The sequence below is a fragment of the Balaenoptera borealis genome, assembly GCF_965194805.1.
Source record: "Balaenoptera borealis genome assembly, chromosome: 18".
NCBI lineage: Eukaryota > Metazoa > Chordata > Mammalia > Artiodactyla > Balaenopteridae > Balaenoptera > Balaenoptera borealis.
The window spans coordinates 24,742,243-24,764,853 of NC_138877.1; the positions used below are offsets into that span (position 1 = coordinate 24,742,243).

General features: G+C 37.1%; 1 protein-coding gene across 2 annotated transcripts in view; it reads right to left on the bottom strand.

The window, feature by feature from the left end:
- Nucleotides 1–246: 246 nt before the first annotated feature.
- Nucleotides 247–22,611, bottom strand: part of DNAJC15 (DnaJ heat shock protein family (Hsp40) member C15) — a 69,989-nt gene continuing 47,624 nt past the window's right edge. The window contains exons 5-7 of one of the 2 annotated variants that reach the window (XM_082365736.1): nucleotides 20,444–20,514; nucleotides 5,088–5,167; nucleotides 247–475 (exon numbers count right to left, since the gene is read on the bottom strand). In XM_082365736.1, coding sequence (XP_082221862.1) covers nucleotides 5,100–5,167; nucleotides 20,444–20,514 — 139 coding nt within the window. In that variant the 3' untranslated portion in view covers nucleotides 247–475; nucleotides 5,088–5,099. The remainder of the gene's footprint in view (nucleotides 476–5,087; nucleotides 5,168–20,443; nucleotides 20,515–22,611) is intronic. The other variant, XM_082365735.1, reaches the window with a different exon arrangement.

Sequence of the window (22,611 nt, forward strand, 5' to 3'; positions counted from 1 at the left end):
AGGAAACAAGGGACAACACGAGCATAAATATAGGCAGCAAGAAACTTTCTACCCATCGCTCACAAATTCCAGTTATATTACCGATGATTATACTTGTATGCGGGGTTAGGGGGGAGGGGGGGGTGGGAGGAATTCGGGACTAACAGAAGTCTTAGAATGTATGACTACCAGAGAGAGGAAGAAAATAAGGGGGAAAGATCAGTGATTGAATTTTAACGTGTTCCTCTGGAAGATAAAACAAAGATGGATTGTTCATCTTTTATTATTATATAGCTTAGTAGTGGAAGAAATGATTGTGGTCACTACATGTATGAAAATTATGAAGGTCATGATTTAGATTAACTTGCAGGACATTTTTTATAAGGTGCCCCTTTTTCTCCTTCACAGTGGTCCTTGAGCATCAATCAGTGTTTGGTGGCTGCTTCTAGCAAGTCTTTTGCTTCATTAATTTTGGTTGCTAAGTAAGGAGATCCACCTGAGAGGACAAAGAAAAGTAAATGGATTAAAACACACTTCATTACTGACATTTTTTAAAGTCTCAAATGAAATATAATACTTATGGAGTACAGACTTAGAGTGACTGTGCCCTAAAATAAAATTGTCAGTTCTTTTTTAGAGTTCTTCACAATGAATTATTGCTAATGCAAAGAGCAAGAGGAAAACTGAGGTGAATTTCAAATTCAGAATCATTATAAATCACAAACAGACGCTATTTGACATACAAAAATACTGGCCCCAAAACTGTCACGTTAAAGCTATTTAAGCATCATACGCCTTCTAACTTCTAGTCCTGAACACTTTCATTGCTTAACGCTAGAACTAACTATCATATTACAGTTCACCAGTCTCTTTGTGTTTGTTTTTATTTTTTTTTCTCCCCTTGAGTACAAATGATCTATAGCTGTTGAAAACATCATAAGACCTCAGTAGCTCACAACAAACCAAAAACATCTAGATAGCATTTGTGTGTATATTGTCCTGACTTTATCCAGGCCTTTTACTGCTATCATACCACCCACTTTAAAAAGGAAAAAGAAAAAAAAGGGGGGGGGAAGAAAGCAGGGAAACAGAACAGCATAAGGGCAATGCTGAAGGAGCTATATTTAGCTTTTTACCCTTGAGGATATCACTGACATTTTCACATCAAGATCTGAATCGCTACAAACACTTACGGATTATATCACAGAGTGTCCTTGAATATACAATAAGAATTACAAATGAAATTGATGCAAGTTTCCATATGCACTTGATTATGAAATAAACTGATTTCAGGATTATCTTTGAAAATGATCTCAGAATTAGGTAATGTCAATCTTGGTAACAAGCTGTTTAAATTTTGAGAGTTACCAGTGTAATGCCAGGCATCTTGTATATCCTCAACAAATACTAAAATATTAATTGAACTCAAACATAACCTTTAATTGATTGATATGCATTCTGGATATTTAAATCACTGGCCATAACATGCTCACTCATTTAGCAGAAAGAAAAAAAATCAAAGGCATGGAAGATCGAAAGTCTCATTAAACATTATATTTATTGATGGCAATGTTAAAGGAAAAAAACTGACAGTTTATTCAGAATAACATTGAATTACCCTTCACCCTCTTTTAATTAGAGGGACACTGGACTTTTCAATTATGTGCATGGCAGAAACTGTGGGTTCGGCACTCATTCTACTTTCCTAAAACTTGGAAAAGCTCCTAAGCCTAAAACTACGATTCCTATATTCTCTTCAAGTAGTGTTTGATTAAAATTAGGATCTATCAATGAGAGGCACTCTTGTGAGATTTGAAAGGCTGAAGAGAAAGGTTTCCTTGCTGGGCCTCTTTATTACTGCTGCTAGCAAGTGAAATCATGGTGTAGTGATGGCGGCAACTGTGCTTTCCGTACAGTTCCAGCGGCAGTCCACGAGGTAGTCAATGAGTAGCTCTCCTGACAGAGCAGCTCTGTAATTACCAGGGGAGCCATTCTTGTAAGCCAAGTCTAAAATGTTCTCCTTTAGACCTTCCAACAATTTGTAACCATTCATTCCCTGCACTAAATGCTCTCCTGCTTAAAACATCTGGTTTCTGGCACTAAATCTTGACTGATATAAAATATATAGGATACATATCCTTTATTTAATGGAAACAATACAGTTTTGAATCTTTCGATCCTGCTCAGGTTTCTTGGGGAAATCATCTGGATTCCATTTAATTAGAATACTCACCCTCATTCTTGATCTCTGAACCTTTGTACTTTCACTAAATACTAGTGGAGCTCTTCTGCTTTGGGCTATCATGAACTATCAGGTTTTAAACCAACCCTCCCATTAACACCAACTAGAAGACTTTAATAAAATTCAAACACATCAGTATGAAAGCACTGGAGGTCTACCAAGTCAGCCAGGTGTTGAGGGCCAAGATCTTGGAGATGAGGAAATGCACTGTGATGAGCCCAATATTCTGCACTGCTTTATCTCTTCAACGAACCAGACACAAAATAGTACATACTGTACAATTCCACTTACATGAAACATTAGAAAAGACACAACCTATCAATAGTGGGAGAAAGGAGAACGGTGATTGTCCAAGTTGGGGTAGGGATTGGCAATGAGAAGGGACACCAAGGAACCTTTTGAGTTTCGAAATGTTCTATGTCTTCATTATATTACTGGTTACATGGGTGTATACATTTGTCAAATCTCATCAAACTGTGCATTTAAATATATATTTTATTGTATGCAAATTATATCTTAATATAGTTGATGAATTAAAACCAGCAAACTATATGTTGGTTATAAGAGACCATCTTTTTAAGAGTATAAAAAGGCATACACTAATGAAAATAAAGCTGGCATTGGTATGCTAATTATCAGATGAAGTACACTTTAAGGCAAAATGCAATACTAGAGATAAAGTGGGAAATTTCATAGGGTTAAAAGAGTCAATCTTAAATTTGAACATACCTAATAACATAGCTGCAAGATATATAAGGAAAACATAGAACTAAAGGGGAAAATATACAAATCCATAATCAGTGGGAGATTTAATATACCACTAGCAGAATTAGACAAAAACAAACACTAATAAGAATATCAAAAGGTTGAATAACATGATGAACAAACTTGATCTAAATGACATACTTAAAAGACTCCATCCTACAACTGCAGAATGCACCTTCTTTTAAACGGCCCAAGCCACATTCAAAAATCATAAAACTTTGGGAAGGTAGTCAGAAGTGTTGTGAATCATGCAAAAACAAACAAATATCAGCTTATCAAATCAGACTAAATTCACAACCAAGTAAGGTTTATATCAGAAATCCAACACTGGCTTCAACATTAGAAAATTAATCAATGTAATTCATCACATTAACAGAATGAAGAATACATGTATAATCATTTCAACAAATGCAGAAAACGTACATTCACAATAAAAACTTTCAGTAAGCTAAGAATACAGGGAAATTTCTTTTATGTGAGAGGAGTTAAAAAAAATATAGCAAATATCATACTTAGTAGTAAAATGTTGAAACCTTTGGCTCTTATATCAGCAACAAGAAAAAGATACCTATTATCATTTCTATTTAACACTTCATTGGAGGTTCTAGACATTGAAATAAATGTCCTCCTCTATTGCCCCCCCCACCCGTCCCTGCAAAGGATTGGACAGAAAGAAATTATCATTCTTCACAAATGACATGACTAAGTATGCAAGAAAACCAAAAGGCTCTAAAGACAAAATCATAGAATTAATAACCAAATTTAACAAAATGGTGGCTATGACAGCAATATACACAAAAACTAACTTTTCATGCCCTAGAAATAAATAACTATATATATATATATATATATATATATATATATATACATAACTTTTAAAACAACACAGTTTATAATAGCATTTGAAAAATCAATACCTAGGGATAAATTTAACAAATTATGCATATGCCTACAAATTGAAAAATCTCATTGAATAAATTACAGCTGACCTAAATAAATGAAAGGATGTCTTGTTCACAGATTGGAAAAATTCACTATTGTAAAGATGTCAATTTGCCCCAAACAGAGCTACAGATTCATAGCAATCCCAATCATAACCTAGGAGGTTTGTGTGTGAATTATGCATTTGCACATGCAAATTGATGAGATAGTTCCTAACATAATAAAATGTAAAGGGCCAAACATAGCCAAAAAATCTTAAATGATAAAAAATGTAAAGAATTTACATTACCAGGGCTTCCCTGGTGGAGCAGTGGTTAAGAATCCGCCCGCCAACGCAGGGGACATGGGTTTGAGCCCTGGTCCGGGAAGATCCCACATGCCGTGGAGCAACTAAGCCCGTGTGCCACAACTACTGAGCCTGCGCTCTAGGGCCCATGGGCCACAACTACTGAGCCCACCTGCCACAACTACTGAAGCCCACGCGCCTAGAGCCCGTGCTCCGCAACAAGAGAAGCCACCGCGATGCGAAGCCCGCACACTACAACGAAGAGTAGCCCTCACTCACCGCAACTAGAGAAAGCCTGCACAGAGCAACGAACACCCAACGTAGCCAAAAATAAAAAAATAATAAATAAATGAATTAAACAAAATTATCGAAAAACTAACACTGGATATATGTTGACCTCAATGAAGTTTGATGACACTATCAATTCATACTGTCCAAAAATCACTGGGGCTCAGCAAACCCATGATCAAAACCACTGTGATGAGCATAGTAACCAGGCATTATTCTAATATAGTATTTCATTTGGTTCATCCAACTATCCTTTGCAGTTGCTCAATTCTTATTTTCATTACATAAAGAGACTGAATCACAAAAAAGTTTAGTTACTTGCCCAACACTAGCCACAGAGTTAAAATGAGGTGGAGTCAGGATTCCCAGGAAGGTCACCACACCACACTGTCTCTCACTCTCTTTACAAACTTCTTTGCTTATTAAATTCTTACCATGTTAAACATTTGGTTGTTATAAACCTTTTCTACTTTCTTCAAGCCGGTAACCCCATCCCAGGTCCTCTTCCTTCTTAGGAAGATTGAAATCATGCTTTGTGGTTTACTTTTAAAGTATATGTCTATCTACTCATTAGATAATAAATACCTTGAAGAGCAATCATGTCTTACATTTCTCTGTATTATCAGCACAGCTCTGAGTACACAGAAGAGAGTCGAGATGTGTCCCTGATGGGGAGAAGGAAGTGATGAATCACTATTCCCTTATTTTCTTAAATCAAGTACCAGTTTCAGAAAAGTAAAATCACTCCAGAGAGACAGAAAACAGGATAAACAAGTGTGTTAGGAGTGGGTGCTTTAAAAATAAATATCTGTAAAACATCTGGGTAGAACAATCCTAACCAGCACAAGAGAAAATAAGCAAATATTCTACAACTAACAATTGTTACAAAGTTAGGTACAGGCATACCTTGTTTTCTCATGCTTTGTTGTATTGCACTTTGTAGATACTGAGTCTTTTACAAATTGAAGGTTTGCAGCAACCCTGTGTAAAGTAAGTCTACCAGTGCCATTTTTACAACAGGTTTATTTTTTAATTAAGGTATGAACATACATTGTTTTTTAAACATAATGCTATTTCACACTTAACAGACAACAGTATAGTGTAAACATAACTTTTGTATGTACTAGGAAACCAAAATATTCGTGTGACTTGCTTTATTGCAATATTTGCTTTATTGTAGTGGTCTGGAACTGAACCTAGTATCTTTGAGGTATGCCTGTATAATTTATTACTAATGTGAGTTTCACAGAAAGTACACCAATGCGAGGATTAAGAATATATAAGTTCCTTTTTTCCTTGGGTCTTCCTTATGCAGATCCATATATTCCTTAACTCTCGTTAAAACTTATGAATGTCTACATCCCAAATCTGTAAAACAGAAGTAAGAAGTATTGCCATCTGCTGATTTGAAGGGTTCTTAAAAGCCACCCATCTTAAAAGAAATATGTTAAAATCACAAAGAAGCACATTGGAGACTGACTTCTCTGAACTTCAGAGGAGTTCCACTGATCTGCTCCCCAGTGAAACTGGTGAAAACTATGTAATAACCCCCAACCATTTGAAACCTCTAGAAACGGTCTTAAAAAAAAAAAAGAAGAAAGAAAAATCTACTAGAGAAGATCTATGAAAAGTCAGTAAGAAAGGTAGGAATCTGTGGTAAACGGCTCCCTCCTATTCCCCTCCCAGCTCAGCAAGGCAGAGACTCCATGCTGGACTGGTCTAGCAGGAACACAGGGCTCCACCTCTCCCCAGCTCCTGGACAGAGGGCTTTCCTTCTGGGAGGAGTAGGACGGACTTTCGTATTTCTCTTCCTACTCCCAGTTGCCTGGTGCTGAGGCTTAGTCACAGGAAAGTGGAACAGAGGCTCTACCGTGGACATGGCTCCCTTAGAATAAATACTGGGACCTCAACAGCTCTTTTCCCAGTCCACAAGGCATGGTGGTTTCACACCAGGAGAGGCAAGCTGAGAAGACCTCTGGCTACTTCACTAAAGTAATCCAGCCAGTTAATAAACAAATAATAATAACAAGCTACCCTGGGGGGTGGGGAGTGGCAGACCAATACCCAGAGCTGCTATAATACATAATCTAAAATATTCAGTTTCCAACAAAATATTTCAAGGCATGTAAAGGAACAGGCAAGTATGACAGTATGACCCATACACACATCATGAAAAAAGTAGCAACAGAAACTACCTCTGAGAGTGACCAAATGCTGGATTTATGGAAAAAGATTCCAAAGTAGCCATTATACATTCACAGAACTAAAATTAAAAAAAAAAAAATCACTAGAGGGGCTCAAGAGTAGATTTGAACTGGCATAAGACAGGATGAGCAAACTTGAAGATACAATGATTACGATTATGCAAACTGAAGATCAGAGAGAAAAAGGAATGAAGGAGAAAACACCAGAGCCTCATAGAAATGTGGGACATCATAAAATCCATAAAAATACATGAAATGGGAGTACCAGGAGAGGAAAGGAGAAAAAAAATCTTTAAAGATACATTGGCTAAAAACTTCCCAAGTTTATTGAAAAACAATAACCTACACATCCAAGAAGCTCAACAAACTCCAAGTAGGATAAATTTAATAAGGCCTAAAACACACATCATTAAAACATGCTAAAAGTCAAAGACAAGGAGAAAATATGGAAGGTAGCATTAAATTAATTAAAAAATGAGGCCATTAGACTGAGGTGGCTTTAATGCCTTAGTAGACTACATAATCAAACTAAAACCTAAGGCTATAAATCTCTCAACATTAAGAAATTAAAACCTGAGGACAACTAATCACAAACAGCCAACTAGACTTTTCCAGGTAAAGCAAATGCTTACACTACAGCCAATCAAATAATTTTCTTGGTTTGATTCTGCCTCTTCTCTATAAAAATCTTTCCACTAGAGGGCTCCTAACCACTTTTGGTTTGCTGCTGCCCAATTCAAATCAATTTTTGCTCAAACGAACTCTTAAAATTTTTAATATGCCTCAGTTTATCTTTTAACAGTAGCAAGAGAAAGACAGTGTGACACTTATAAAGGAACCCAATAACATAAAAAGCTAACTTAGCAGAAACAATGGAGGCCAGGAAGGCAGTGGTATAACATAAAGTCCTCAAAGAAAAAACTGTTGACCAAGAATGCTATACATTCAGCAAAGCTGTTATTCAGAAATGAAGGTGAAATAAACACTATCCTAGATAATCAAAAACTGAAAGAATTTATTGTTAACCAATCCACTTTAGAAGAAATACTAAAGGAAATTCTTTAGGCTGAAAGAAAGTGACCTCAAATGGTAATCTGAATTTACATATGCAAAGAGCACTAGTAAATGTAACTGTGTAATTATAAAAGACAATATAAATGCCTATTTTGCTTTCTTCTCTTAACTGATTGAAAAGGTAATTATAAAAAAATGTGCATAAAATGTACTGTTTGGTCTGTAACATAGAAATATAATACATGCATAATACATGGGCTAGTAATAGCACAAAGGTGTATAGGAGCAAAGCTGTTATAGATTAAGAAAATAACAGCAGACAGTAATGATTCTAACAATGTACTGTTCAGCTTGTAATATTAGTAGATGTTATGTGTATAACAATAATACCACAAAAGGGGGAAAGTGGGAATAGAGCTATATAGAAGTAATATTTCCATATATATTATAAGAATTAAGCTAGTATAAATCTGAAGCTGATTCTGAGAAATTAAGATGTATATGGTAAACCCTAGAGCAATCACTTTTAAAAACCCTCAAAAATAATGAAATAATAAAATCAAAATGCTACATTAGAAAATATTCAGTGCAAAAGAAAGCAATAAAGGAAGACTAACAGAGGGGTAAAAAAGACATGACATGGAGAACAAAAAGCAAATGCAGGGACTTCCCTGGTGGCGCAGTGGTTAAGAATCTGCCTGCCAATACAGGGGACACGGGTTCAAGCCCTGGTCTGGGAAGATCCCACATGCCGCAGGGCAACTAAGCCCGTGAACCACAACTACTGAGGCTGCGCTCTACAGCCTGTGTGCCACAACTACTAAGCCTGCGCACCACAACTACTGAAGCCCATGCACCTAGAGCCCATGCTCCACAACAAGAGAAGCCACCGCAATGAGAAGCCCGCACATCGCAACGAAGAGTAGCCCGCGCTCACTGCAACTAGATAAAGCCCACACACAGCAACAAAGACCCAATGCAGCAAATAAATAAATAAATAAAATTTTTAAAAAAAGCAAATGCAGACATAAATCCAACTATATCAATAATAAAATTACATGTGAATGGAATAAACAATCCAATCTGTCATTAGGTTGTCGGGTTGGATTAAAAAAACATGAACCAACTAAAGGCTGTTTACAGGAGACAGACTTTAGATTCAAAAACACAAATAGGGTGTCGCCGCCGCCGCCCGGGCCCGCACCCCAATCGTAGGCCCCGGCGTGGCAGGCCGCCACCGCCGCCGCCGCCGTGCGGCCTAGAGTGTGGCGCCCGGGGAGGCGCGGGGCCTGGGCCGGGCGCACCGCAGGGCCGCGGTGGCGGTGGCAGCGGCGGCGGGGCGGCCCGGGTGGCGGCGGTGGCATCGGCAGCATCGGCGGCGGCACCGCCGGCGAGGCCCCTCCACCACACACGCACACCAAATTTAAAAAAAAAAAAAAACACAAATAAATTGAAAGTAAAAGGATGGAAAAAGATGTATCATGAAACACCAACCACAGACAAACTAGAATGGCTATACTCATGAGACAAAATAGAGTTTAAAACAAAAAAGTGTTACTATAAATATGTATGCTCTTAACAACAGAGCACCAAAATATATGAAACAAAAACTAAGAAAAATGAACAGAGAAACAGACAATTCAACAATAAGAATTAATGCCCCACTTTCAATAATGGATAGAACAACTAGACAGAAGATCAACAAGGAAGTAGAAGACTTGGACAACACTTAAAACCAACTAGACCTAACAGACATCTACAGAACACTCCACCCAACAACAGAATATACAGTCTTCTCAAGTGCACATGGAACATTTTCTAGGAGAAGCCATATGATAGGCCATAAAACAAACCTCAATAAATTAAAAGGATAGAAACAATACATTATGTTCTCCAACCACAATTGAATGAAATTAGAAATCAACAGCAAGGACAAATTTGGGAAATAAATACAGGCCATAGCTTAAGTAGTGCTTAGAGAGCAATTACAGTTTTAAGTTCCTGGGTTAAAAAAGAAAAAAGATCTAGGGACTTCCCTGGTGGTCCAGTGGCAAAGAATCCACCTTCCGATGCAGGGGTTGCGGGTTCGATCCCTGGTCCGGGAACTAGGTTCCCACATGCCATGGGGCAGCTAAGCTGCATGCCACAACTACTGAACTCGCGCGCCTCAACTAGAGAGCCTGCGTGCCGCAAAACTACAGAGCCCACGTGCTCTGGAGCCCACGCGCCACAACTACAGAGCCCACGAGCCCTGGAGCCTGTGCGCCACAGCTAGAGAGAGAAAACCCACACACCACAACTAGAGAGAAGCCCATGCGCTGCAAGGAAGAGCCTGCGCACCACAACAAAAGACCCCACATGCCGCAACGAAGATCCTGCCTGCCTCAACTAAGACCCGACGCAGCCAAAATTAATGAATAAATGAATGAATGAATAAATAAATTAAATAAAAAAGAAAAGAAAAAAAGATTTCAAATCAATAACCTAAACTTCAACCTTAAGACACTGGAAAGAGAAGAGCAACCTAAACCTAAAGCAGGAAGAAGAAAGGAAATAGTAAAAAGTAAAACAAAAATTCATGAAAGAGAGAATAGAAAAACAATAGGGAAAATCAACCAGCTCAAAAGATGGTTCTTTGAAAAGAAGTCCTTAGCTTGTTGACCAGCAAAATAAACCTTTAGCTTGTCTGACCAAGAAAAAAAGAAAACAGATTCAAATTACTAGAATCAGAAATCAAAGAGAGGACATTACTATCATACCTTGCAGAAATAAAAATAATTATAATGGAGTACTATAAATAACTATTTCAACAAATTAGAAAACATATATAAAATTAGACAAATTCCTCAAAAGACACAAATTACTGAAACTGTCTCAAGAAAAAATGGACAATCTGAATACATCTATTACAAGTGAAGAGACTGAATCAGTAATCAAAAAACTATGCAAAGAAAACCCAGGTCTAGATGGTTTATAGAAGGGGAGGGAATGCTTCCTAACTCATTTTACAAGGCCCATATTATCTTGATAACAAACCAAACAAAGACATCACAAGAAAACTATAGATCAATATTTCTTATGAATGTGAATGCAAAAAACTCAACAAAATACTAGCAAACTGAATCCAGCAATATACTAAAAAAATTTTGTACACCATGACCAAGTGGGATTTATCCCAGGGATGAAAGATTGGTTTAACAGCCAAAAATCAATTAATGTAACCCACTACATCAACAGAATAAAAAGCAAAAAACAAAAATCACATAATAACCTGAATACATGCAGAAAAAGCATTTGACAAAATCCAACATCATTGCATGATAAAAACACTCAACAAACTAAGAATAGAAAGTAACTTCTTAACCTGACAAAGGGCATCTATGAAAAACCCACAGCTAATACCCCGCTTAATGGGGGAAAGATTGGGTGCTTTTCCATAAGATCAGAACCAAGACAAAAATGTCCCTGCTTACAACTTCTTCTCAACATTGTACTGAGCTTCTAGTCAGGGAAATTAGGTAAGGAAAAGAAATAAACTGCATCCAGATTGGAAAGGAAGAAGTAAAACGAACTCTATTCACAGATGACATAGTTTTATATATAGAAAACCCTAATGAACCTACCAAAAAAACTATTTGAATAAACAAGTTCAGCAAGGTTGAAGGATATGAGATCAATATATTAAAATCAATGATATTCCTATACATTCACAATGAACAATTCAAAAATGAAATTAAGAAAATAATTCTAGGGACTTCCCTGGTGGCGCAATGGTTTAGAATCCACCTGCCAGTGCAGGGGACTGGGTTTGAGCCCTGGTCCAGGAAGAGCCCAGATGCCACGGAGCAACTAAGCCCGTGAGCCACAACTACTGAGCCCGCACTCTAGAGCCCGCGAGCCACAACTACTGAGCCTGTGCTCTACAGCCCTCAAGCCACAACTACTGAGCCTGAGAGCCAAAAACTACTGAAGCCCGCGTGCCTAGAGCCCACGCTCCGCAACAAGAGAAGCCACCACAATGAGAAGCCCGAGCACTGCAACAGAGAGTAGCCCCCACTCGGTGCAACTAGAGAAAGCCAGTGCACAGCAACGAAGACCCAATGCAGCCAAAAATAAATAAATAAAAATAAATAAAATATAATAAGAAAATAATTCTATTCACAACAGTATCAAAAAGAATAAAACACTTTAGAACTACAAAATATTGGTGAAAGAAATTAAAGAAGATCTAAATAAATGGAAAAACATCCCACATCCACGGATCAGTAGATTTAATGTTAAAATGGCAATACTCCGTAAGCTGACTTACAGATTCAACACAATCTCTATGAGAATTCCAGTTGACTTGTTTGTAAAAATTGACAAGCTGATTCTAAAATTCACATGAAATTGCAAGGGACCCAGAATAGCCAAAACAATCCTATAAAAAAGAATAAAGTAAGAGGAGTCACACTTCAAAAAATTAAAACTTATTACAAGGCAAAGGTTATCAAGACAGTGTGGTACTGGCACCAAAGACAAACATACAGATCAAGGGAACAGAACTGAGGATTGGGAGATGGGGTGCGGGTGGAGCTAAAGGATGACAGAGTTTCCTTCTGAGGTGATGAAAATGTTCTAAAATCGACTGTGGTAATGGTGGTACACATCTGTAAATATACCAAAAACTACTGAATTGTACACTTTAAACGGATGAATCATATGGTACATGAATTATATCTCAATATAGCTGTTTAAAAAAAGAAAAAACAGACAGAAGGCTCTGAAGAATACTTTGAGTCTGATTCAGTTTATCAGATCCTTAGAGAATCACAGAAACCTAGGGTTGGAAGAGTCTTAAAGGGTTCTTACCTATTACACAATACATGAATACCTCCTATTACATCACCAACAAACTGTCCTCCAACAGTTTTCGATCTCAGATTACCTTTACTGCTTTGCTTGAACATCACTTTTTCCACTGCTGTAGCTCCAGTGCCTAGAACAGTGCCTAGCTCCCAGTAGGTACTTGTAATTACTAGTTGACTGATATCTCATGAAGGGGAACTAGGATAGCTCCAACTACAAGCATACTCTTCCTTATAGAGGCCCGATCTTCACTGCTCGTAGTTTCTTCTAAGTGAACATAATTCTGCCTCCATAAGGGCACAGAAGAGAGACTTCACATATTCATGCAACATTTTAAGTATTAGATATTGCATAGAGGTCCTCCAATTTTCTCACGATAGCAAGGTTTCTTATTCATTATTGCTTCACCCAAAAACCTAGGAGTTACCCTTCTTCATTTTTACTACCCCCCATGAGCTTTGTTGGCTTTATCTTCAAAATATATCCTGAATTGGACCATTCTTTACCTCCTTCGTTACAAAACCCATAGTGCAAATCAATATCATTCTTTCTTTGGTAACAATTTTCTCTACTAACTTCCTTGCTTCCACTCTTGACATCCTATAGCTATCTTTTCTCCATAGCTGCCAAAGCAGACTTTCTCATATTGTAAACCAGATCATATCATTCCCATTACACTTAAAGGTAAAAGCCAAAGTTCTTAGCATTAGCTCTCCAGCTATGTCATCATCTGGCCCTGGATGTTCTCTCCAATCATATTTTCTACCACTTTTCTCCTTCTCACTACACTCTAGCCAATCTCCTTACAATTCCAGAAATACACAGTATGTTCTCATTCCAAGACCTTTGCACTTGATCTTCCTTCTGCCTAAAATACTCTTAAGATTTCTGCATGACTTCCTACTCCCTCAGGTCTTTGCTCAAATACTATCCCCTTACAGAGAATTTTAAGATGATATAAGTAATACTGCAACTGCCTTCTCTCCAGCTGCTGATCTCTACCCTTCCCCCACTCTGCTTTATTTTTCTTAAAAGCTCTTATTATCATGTGACATTTTTCATACTAGCCTTTTCTGCCTAACTACTCCCAAAACTTAGTGGCTAACAACAACAATGTTTTTTTTCCCTCACTATTCCATGGATTAGCTGGGCAGTTCTTCTGAGCTGGGTCAGGTTAGCTAGGGCTGGTTGGTACAGGATGGCCTCACTGGGACTTTACCTGGGATGGCTAGTCCTTGCTCTCAACTTGGTCTTTTATCCTTCAGGAGGCATAGACCAACCTGGTCTTCTTCACATGGTAGTCTCCAGGTTCTAAGAGGGTAATGGCTGAAGCTGCAAAGCTTTTTGAGGCCTAGACTCAGAATTCATACAATGTTACTTCTGCTATATTCTATTTTGTTGAATGAATGAATGATTCCTCATATGACACTGCTTCCAGCTCCTCAACATCCTGTTTGGTTTCCTCTGAATACTACTTAGTTTGTCAATGTCTTCCAAAATCTAGCATCCAGAAAGGGACACAAAATTCTGGACAAGATCTAACTTCAGCTCAGTACAGCTGGGTAATAAATAGTAGTTGAATAAGTGAGTGACAAGTACAGAAGATTGTGGTAATATTCAGTCTCATAATACAGATACTGTGTGCCCTTTAATGCAGCTTAAGAATGCACTGGCTTATTTCTAATGGCTTTTACACCGTTGAACCTTATAGCCTTTAGATCAAATATACCCCCATGGCTCTTTTTCATGTGAAACACTGCCAAGTCTCTGCCCTATATTTACACAATTGATTTTGGGGACCTAAAAGAACATTACATTTATCCCTGTTGAATTTAAATTTAATCTCTTCTAATTCACTGATCTCTCTAGTTGATCATTTCCACTGACACACTTTTTGGTCTGAGACGAAAAAGTTTGAAAACTGTTGCTTTCATACAAAATACATGGTATTCAAAAAAATAATTACCTTGTATACCCAAAGAAGGCCTGAAAAGGGAGAAAATAAGTTCCTAGAGGAGTATTAGGAACCCCTGGGGGTCCACAGTGCACGCCTTGCTAAGGCTGCTATACATCAATGAGAATGAACGAATGACTGCTCCACATTACAATATGGATGAATTGCACAAAGATAATGTTGACCCAAAGCAGCCAGATGCAAATGACTAGACATTCAAGAGACAAAGCTAACCTATGATATATACATCAAGATAGTGGTTCCTTTTAAGGTTGAGGTAGACTGAAAGGGGTCTTGAAAGTACCCCATACTCTTCAGGGGTATAGTGATGTTTTCGTCCTTGATCTGGGGGCTGTTTATACGAGTATGTTTGTAAAAATTTACTTAGATATATATTATGATGTGAACTTTTCTGCCTGTATTTTCTACTTCAATACAAAGAGAACCTAAAAATAAAAATAGAGATTGAGGAGGAACATAATCTCTTTTAAAAAAAGTAAATCGAATTACATCACTCTACTGCTTAAAACCTGACAGTAACTTCCCACTCTATTTAGAATAAAGTTCAAATATTGGGTTGGCCAAACACGATCCAAATATTGGGTCGTTCGGGTTTTTCTGTGACATCTTATGGAATATTAATATTATACAAAACCTATAGTGTTTCATTACCATAAAGCATACTGTTTTCAAACTCTGGGCACCACCTCACCTCATGCAGCTTCTCCCCTTGCTTATTACACCCTTATCACACTAGTTTTCTCCCTTAAGCACAATAAGTTCTTTCCTCCTAGGAACATGCTAGTTCCTTAACTTTCCAACCACTCTTCACATGGCTAGCTTCTTTTCATCCCTTAGGGCTCCTCAGAGAGGCCTCCCCAGTCATCCCATGTAAAGTTGCCTCTTTCCTGTATTCTATAATCTCAGGCCATTGTGCCCTTTATTGCAATTATTGCAATTTGAAATAGGTTTACTTGTTTTTTGTCTGTCCCTCCACTAGAATGTATGTTCCACGAGGACAAGGATCTAGTTGCCCTGTTTTACAGTTTTTGGGGTTTTTTAAAAATTTATTTATTGTATTTTTATTTATTTTTGGCTGCATTGGGTCTTCATTGCAGTGTGCAGGCTTCTCATTGCAGTGTCTTCTCTTGTTGAGGAGCACGGGCTCTAGGCGTGTGGGCTTCAGTAGTTGTGGCACACAGGCTCAGTAGTTGTGGCTCAAGGGCTCTAGAGCGTAGGCTCAGTAGTTGTGGCACACGGGCTTAGTTGCTCCACGGCATGTGGGATCTTCCCGAGCCAGGGCTCGAACCCATGACCCCTGCATTGGCAGACAGATTCTTAACCACTGCACCACCAGGGAAGCCCTGCCCTGTTTTACAGTTTAAATCCCAAGATTTATTAGCACAATGTTCTGACACCTTGTAGAAGTTGAATAAATAATTTCTGAATGAATAAAAGAATAGTTTCAGGTCATTTCACATCAAGCTAATAAGTCTTTTAAAATTTTGATATGATCATGATATATTCATTTTCACAACACTATTTTATCTGTACATTTAATTTGTATGCCTTCTTTTTATTGATTTGCTTATTCATTCACTCATGAAAAAAATTAGAATTTATTAAATGTCAAACACATAGGTTCTAAAGATAAATAAGCCATGTTCTTTACTTTTAAATATCTCACCACTTATCAAGGAAAATTAATATGTGAGAAAACAAAATTATCTTATACAAAGTCTTAAATCTAATTAAAATGTTGAAATGAAGGGAAATGAAAGATGAGCCCTCTAAAACAAATAATAGTCTAGTACATCTATCAAAAAAGGAAATTGAGCTAATTAGGCATCACTTTTTCTTAGTGATTCCATGTTGACTCTTAGTGATCATATCTTCCTTTTTCTAAATGTTTGAAATACATCTTTTAAATGCAATATATTGTAATAAGTTGTCATATATTATTACCAGGGCTTCATGTCAAATTTGGCTTCTTTTACAATAAGGGTAATTAAGGAAAACCCATTCAACAGTATAAATTACTTTGACTTGTTTTTAATCCCAATATTTAATTTAATTTTGATTTAAATACTATTAAAGAAGAGAAAGCATTATATGTTTATTGAAAGGGGACATACATGGAAAAAAGACTGAGAATGTGCTGCGGCAGGCAGATTTCAGCTAAGTGTAAGGAAGAACTTTTTAGTAGTTACTGCTGCCTATCAGTGCACTGCTTTGCAAAGCAGGAAGCTCTCCATCACTAAATATCTTTAAGGAAAGCTAACAGGGCATTTTTCCCAGGATGGAGCAGAAAGATTTAGTAGGCAGCATTGATTAGATCAGTGTCCTCAAACTATGGTGAAGCACTTTTTAAAAAATTTTCTTCGATGTCATAGCAATGTCAAATGGCTATAAAGATTTCTGAATGCTTACTTTTGATTTCAGTTTTTGATTTGTTGCACACAGGTAACAAACTGGCCTGGTATGAACAGGCAAACTACACTTTGAGAAGCACTGGATTAGACAGTCTATGAGAGATCTCTGAGGTTCTATAGTTTTTCAAATTTACCTAGTCTGTCTTCCTATTTTCGTTAGGCATTAATATCAAACTACTGACTTCATAACAAACTAATCGTTTTCTCCAGTAATTTAAAAAAGTATAAGCTAAAAGATATTCTAAAAGCATTAGATCAAAGAGCTGAGACATTTTTACTGCATTAACCTTTTATCTCACTAAAAGAAAAGGCAAAATTTACTTTTTACCAAAGCACATCTGAATGCTCATTTAAAACTGGTTACAAAAAATTTATTTCCAGTCATTTCCCACACCTAATTTTCTGGTGTCACTTTCTTTGCACAAGCTAATAACGAAATGTGTAACAAGTTATCGTTGATCACACATTTGAAGTTCTCGCTTTGTTTTACCAGCTGGTAGCAAAACCAAGAGAAAAGTCACGCGGGGGTGAGGTGGTGAGAGAAAGAATATGCACGAATTTCAGAAGCACTGGCTGGAGGAGTCAAGTGTTTGCAACCACCTATAAATAACACTCAGTGGTGACCTGGCCAAGCAAACAGGTAAAGAACTGTAAAAAGAGCAGGCAAAATTGAAAGTTGCCCGTTCTCATACTTCCCCAAATATTCCTGGCTTTTTCTCTGCAAGGACAGACATTTTCATTTAAAATCTATTATCTTCTTATAGAGACAGACTGTACCAGGTGAGGAATACCCTTATCTAAATATAACTACTGTAGAGTTAGAAATCAGAAAATATAAACCATTGTGAAAATAAATAACAACAACAAAATCCATTATCTTCTTCCCATTAAAAATGAAGCAAAACAAAACAACCTTCCTTCTCAAGAGATAATTTCCAGATTTATGAGCTATCATCTCCCAACTCCATCAAACATGAATTTTTTTCCCTCAAGTAGTTGCAATATTCCTTAAATCATCATACTTGTACTAGAGCACGAGTTCTTAACTATGAGTTAAGATGGGTTAACTCATTATATGGATGGGTTTTAAGAAGTCTATGAATTCTCTGAAACTCCAAATATTATAAAATTTTGGGTGAATGAGTAATTATATGGACAAGATGTCTACAGTTGTCACATTTGTTGTTGACAACTGTTGATTAAAAGCATCTTTCTTAGGTTAAAAATGTGATCCGAATAGAAATACAAGGTACGGGTTCTTAATTAACTGAATAGGTATATAAAAGTATTACATTATATCATATATCCAAAAAAAGCTTTAGAAATAAATCCTTTCATTTTACATATGATAACATTGACATTTGGAGAGGTTAGGGGAGTGTTCAAGGCCATGCTGCTAGCTAGAAGGCAGAAGATGAAGAATGCTGGCTCCTACTTCCGGATCCATTCCCTCCCACTCTGCCACCAATGCAAGGCCAGACTAGAGGATACTAGTAAGCACACTATGGGCAGCCAACAACCCCAATTCTGATAAATATACAATCTCAGAATAAATCAAGTAATTCTTTAAACACTACTGGCTCATAACATATATAAACATTTTCTATATTTTACTAAGGTATCTAAAAATATATATTCTTTTAGACACATTTTAGAGCTCACTTCCTTGCCAGTAGACACAATCAACAACTTGTCAATCATCTGAAATACATGAGTGCTTGATCCCACTGCAGTCAATGAGAGAAGGGCATACACTTGATAAACTCCTCCCTCCCTTCCTCCCTCCCTCCCTCCCTTTCTTTAATATCTTTATTCCCTCCCTCCCTCCCTTCCTTTCTTTAATATCTTTATTGGAGTATAATTGCTCTACAATGTCCCCATATCTCCCCCTCATGTCCCTCCCACCCTCCCTATCCCACCCCTCTAGGTGATCACAAAGCACCGAGCTGATCTCCTTGTGCTATGCAGCTGCTTCCCACTAGCTATCTATTTTACATTTGGTAGTGTATGTATGTCCATACCACTCTCTCACTTCGTCCCAGCTTACCCTTCCCCTCCCCGCTTCCTCAAATCCATTCTCTATGTCTGTGTCTTTATTCCTGTCCTGCCCCTAGGTTCATCAGAATCACTTAAACACATTTCTTTCTGAGTCAATTACTCTAAAAGCCCACAATGCAAAGTAAATTAGTTGAATGAATCTTTTAGTAACTGTTGAAGCTGTTTAGAAATTTTAAGCAAAACCTCTTTTCAAAGTTTATTCTCTTGCTTATTCACACTAAACAATAGCAAGTACAAAAACCAAAGGAGATGATATTTAGTGAAAAGAATTTTTATAGTAAGTAATTAAGTGAGAAAGCTGAAAAAGAATGCCTGATTTTGGAGTCAGGATGGGTAGAAATCCAAAATTTGTTTTTAATTTTTTTCAAAATAATTAGAAAACTGAAAGTCTGTAAGAACCCAAGAAACCCTTCACTCTCTGTCCCCTACTCCCCCACTTCTGACTTCTGAAATACAGTGTAACCTTCTGCCATCTGTTATTTTAGAGCAGAAACGGTAAAAAACATATGGGCTTTCTCTCTCAAGCAGCTGTAGGGTAGTTAAAGTTATAATAATTGTCTTTCTGTAAGATAAATTTACATTTAAAACCTGGCCAGTTAAAAAAAAATAGCTCAGCCTCAGAGCCTTCCAGAATAAAATTAAGAAATTCAGGATCATCTGTGACATACTACATTAAGAGATTTAGAGAATATCCTCTAAGTCTTGTACTTTTATGTGTAAGGTTAAACAAATGTAATTCATGATGCCCAAATCAGTTAATACAGTCAAAGAGTCCACAACTCATGTTTTTTCTTTCTCCATCAAAATGCTAGGAGCCTCGGGACTTCCCTGGTGGTCCAGTGGTAAAGAATCCGCCTTCCAATGCAGGGGACGTGGGTTCAATCCCTGGTCGGGGAACTAAGATCCCACATGCTGTGGGGCAACTAAGCCCACACACCACAGCTACTGAGCTCATGCGCCTCGACAGAGAGCCCGTGCGCCACAACTACAGAGCCCACGTGCCCTGGAGCCCAAGTGCGACAACTAGAAAGAAGCCCGCATGCCCCAAAGAAGATCCTGCGCGCCACAACAAAAGACCCTGCATGCCACAACTAAGACCTGACGCAGCCAAAAAAATAAAGAAAATAAGTAAAATAAATAAATATTTTTAAAAAAGATTAAAAAATGCTAGGAGCCTCAAACAGGGGTTAGATACTCATATATAGAAATCGCTAACTAAGTTTTCCAAAACTGATAACTATAAATGCATCACTTCGGTGGGTCACTGAACTCCAATCTAAAGGCTCATTTATTTATAAGAAAAATCACAACACGTGTGACACATAAATTTCCATTTCAGCTATATATCATTTATAATGAGCTTAAGTAAACTGAAAGGAATTCAGAGCATATTCTGATCCACATATTGTGAAAAACAGGAATTTTACCTACCTTTATCTGGGTGATTCAAAATCATGATTCTCCTATGAGCTGTTCTAATCTTGGCCTTGCCGGCAGATGGGCTGTAAAAAGAAATTAAAGTGCTTGTAACAAATAGTGTCAAATGCAGATTATAAATTAATGGTTTATATGAGTTTTAAGAAATTAAAAACTAATGAGAATTTCACCATCTTGTGGATAAATATGAAATTACAGCTTGTCACTTCATTCTACCAACCATCAAAATAAATCATATTCAATGCTGCATGTACTTTCCTTCAGTCCTTATTCTCAATTAAAAAAACATATACACAATATATAGGATAGGAGAATCATAGCCTGTAGACTATTACTGTGAGTTTGAAAGTTTATGCTTCAAGCTCTTTGAGGGGAAGGCAGTACATATAATGTAACAAACAGGAATTTGAACTCTAGGGCTACCAGACTTCAGGATTTTAATCCCAGCACTGCCATGAAAGATGGGGTAGCCTTCGTCAAATTTTTTACCCTCTCTGAGCTTCAGTTTCTTCATTGTAAAACAGGGTTAGGAACAACATAGTCCTCATAGAGCAATTACAAGGATTAAATTAGTTGATGCCAACAAAGTGCTACAGCAGTGCCTGGTGTGTAGCAAATGTTCCATAATAGTTAGCTTTTACTATTATTATCTTTCAACAGAACATCTCAAAACGCTTCATAGCTCATAATTTATTTAGCTTTGTGAAAAACCTATGGGAAAAGCTTGGCTGTTAGAGCCTATGCTCTAAACAAAAATTAAAGGAGAAAGTTAAATAAACCTAAAATTATTCCTGTAAAACCTAATTTATCCAGTACTGGAACTCCTTCTCTCTAGTACATTTTCCAGGTAAGGAAAAAAATTAACATTAATAATAACAAAATCCTGGTGTTCCTACTTAATATTTATACTAGCTTATCTAAGCTGCTTTTCTGGGCCTCAAATGGAAATAACAGTAGCTGACTCAAAGTACACAGTGGTTGCTGTGAAACTCAAAATAATCTATATGGATGAACCACACTATAGGGGCTAAAAGCAGGAACTTTTAGAGATATTCAGACACAGGTTTAAATCCATCACTCATAATCTATAAAACTTTGTCTTGGGACTTCCCTGGTGGTCCAGTGGTTAAGACTCCGTACTTCCTCTTCAGGGGATGTGGGTTCGATCCCTGGTGGGGGAACCAAGATCCCACATGCCGTGTGGTGCGGCAAAAACAAACAAAAAAAACACTTTGTCTTGCTTACTTGAACTCTCTGAGTTATAATTTTCTCACAAGCAAAATTTTCTCATAAGCATACCTCCTAGGATTATTTTAAGGACAAATTAGATTATATAAGCAAAAGGATGAGCATGACCTGGCATACATTTAGTGTTCAAAGAATAGTAGTTATTATCATGAACATAAAGAATGCTTATGAAAATGTATTACATTTCCTACTTTTTAAAAAATGGGGTATAAATAATCTAATCTAGCATATTTTGAATGACTCAAAAAGCATTATCATGAGTATCAATTAAGTGCAAAGAAACTCTCAAGGTCTGCAGAGGTTTGCTTGCCCTTCTACTAAATGGTCATAAAATGCTACCCATTTAAGTTTTTCTGTCTGTTTTGAACACTGCCTTCCTTGCTGTCAGTTGTCAATCCTCAATTCTGCCAGTGTTCTAGTCCCTAGCTGTTACTTACCAGTTACTTGCTACTTCTAATCTCCTAGGGTTAAATAACAGATTATTAAACATGTTAAAATACACTATCAATTGCTACATAAGCATATAAACATTCTTCTACAAATAAAATAAATAAGTCTTAAGTCAAAAAGCAAGTCAAAAGAGAAATCAAAAAATATCTTGAGACAAATGAACAACCTACCAAAACTTATGGGATGCAGCCAAAGCATTTCTAAGAGGAAAGTTTATAGTAATAAAAGCCTACATTCAGGGGGAAAAAAAAGAACTTGGATAAACAACCTAACTTTACACCTCAGGGAAGTATAAAAAGAAGAACAAACTAAGCCCAAAATTAGTAGAAGGAAAATAAAGATTACAGTGAAAATAAATGAAATAGAGACTAAAAAGACCAAAAAACCAAAAATCAATGAAACGAAGAGCCAGTTTTTTGAGAATATATACAAAACAGACAAACCACTAGCTAGATCACCAAGAA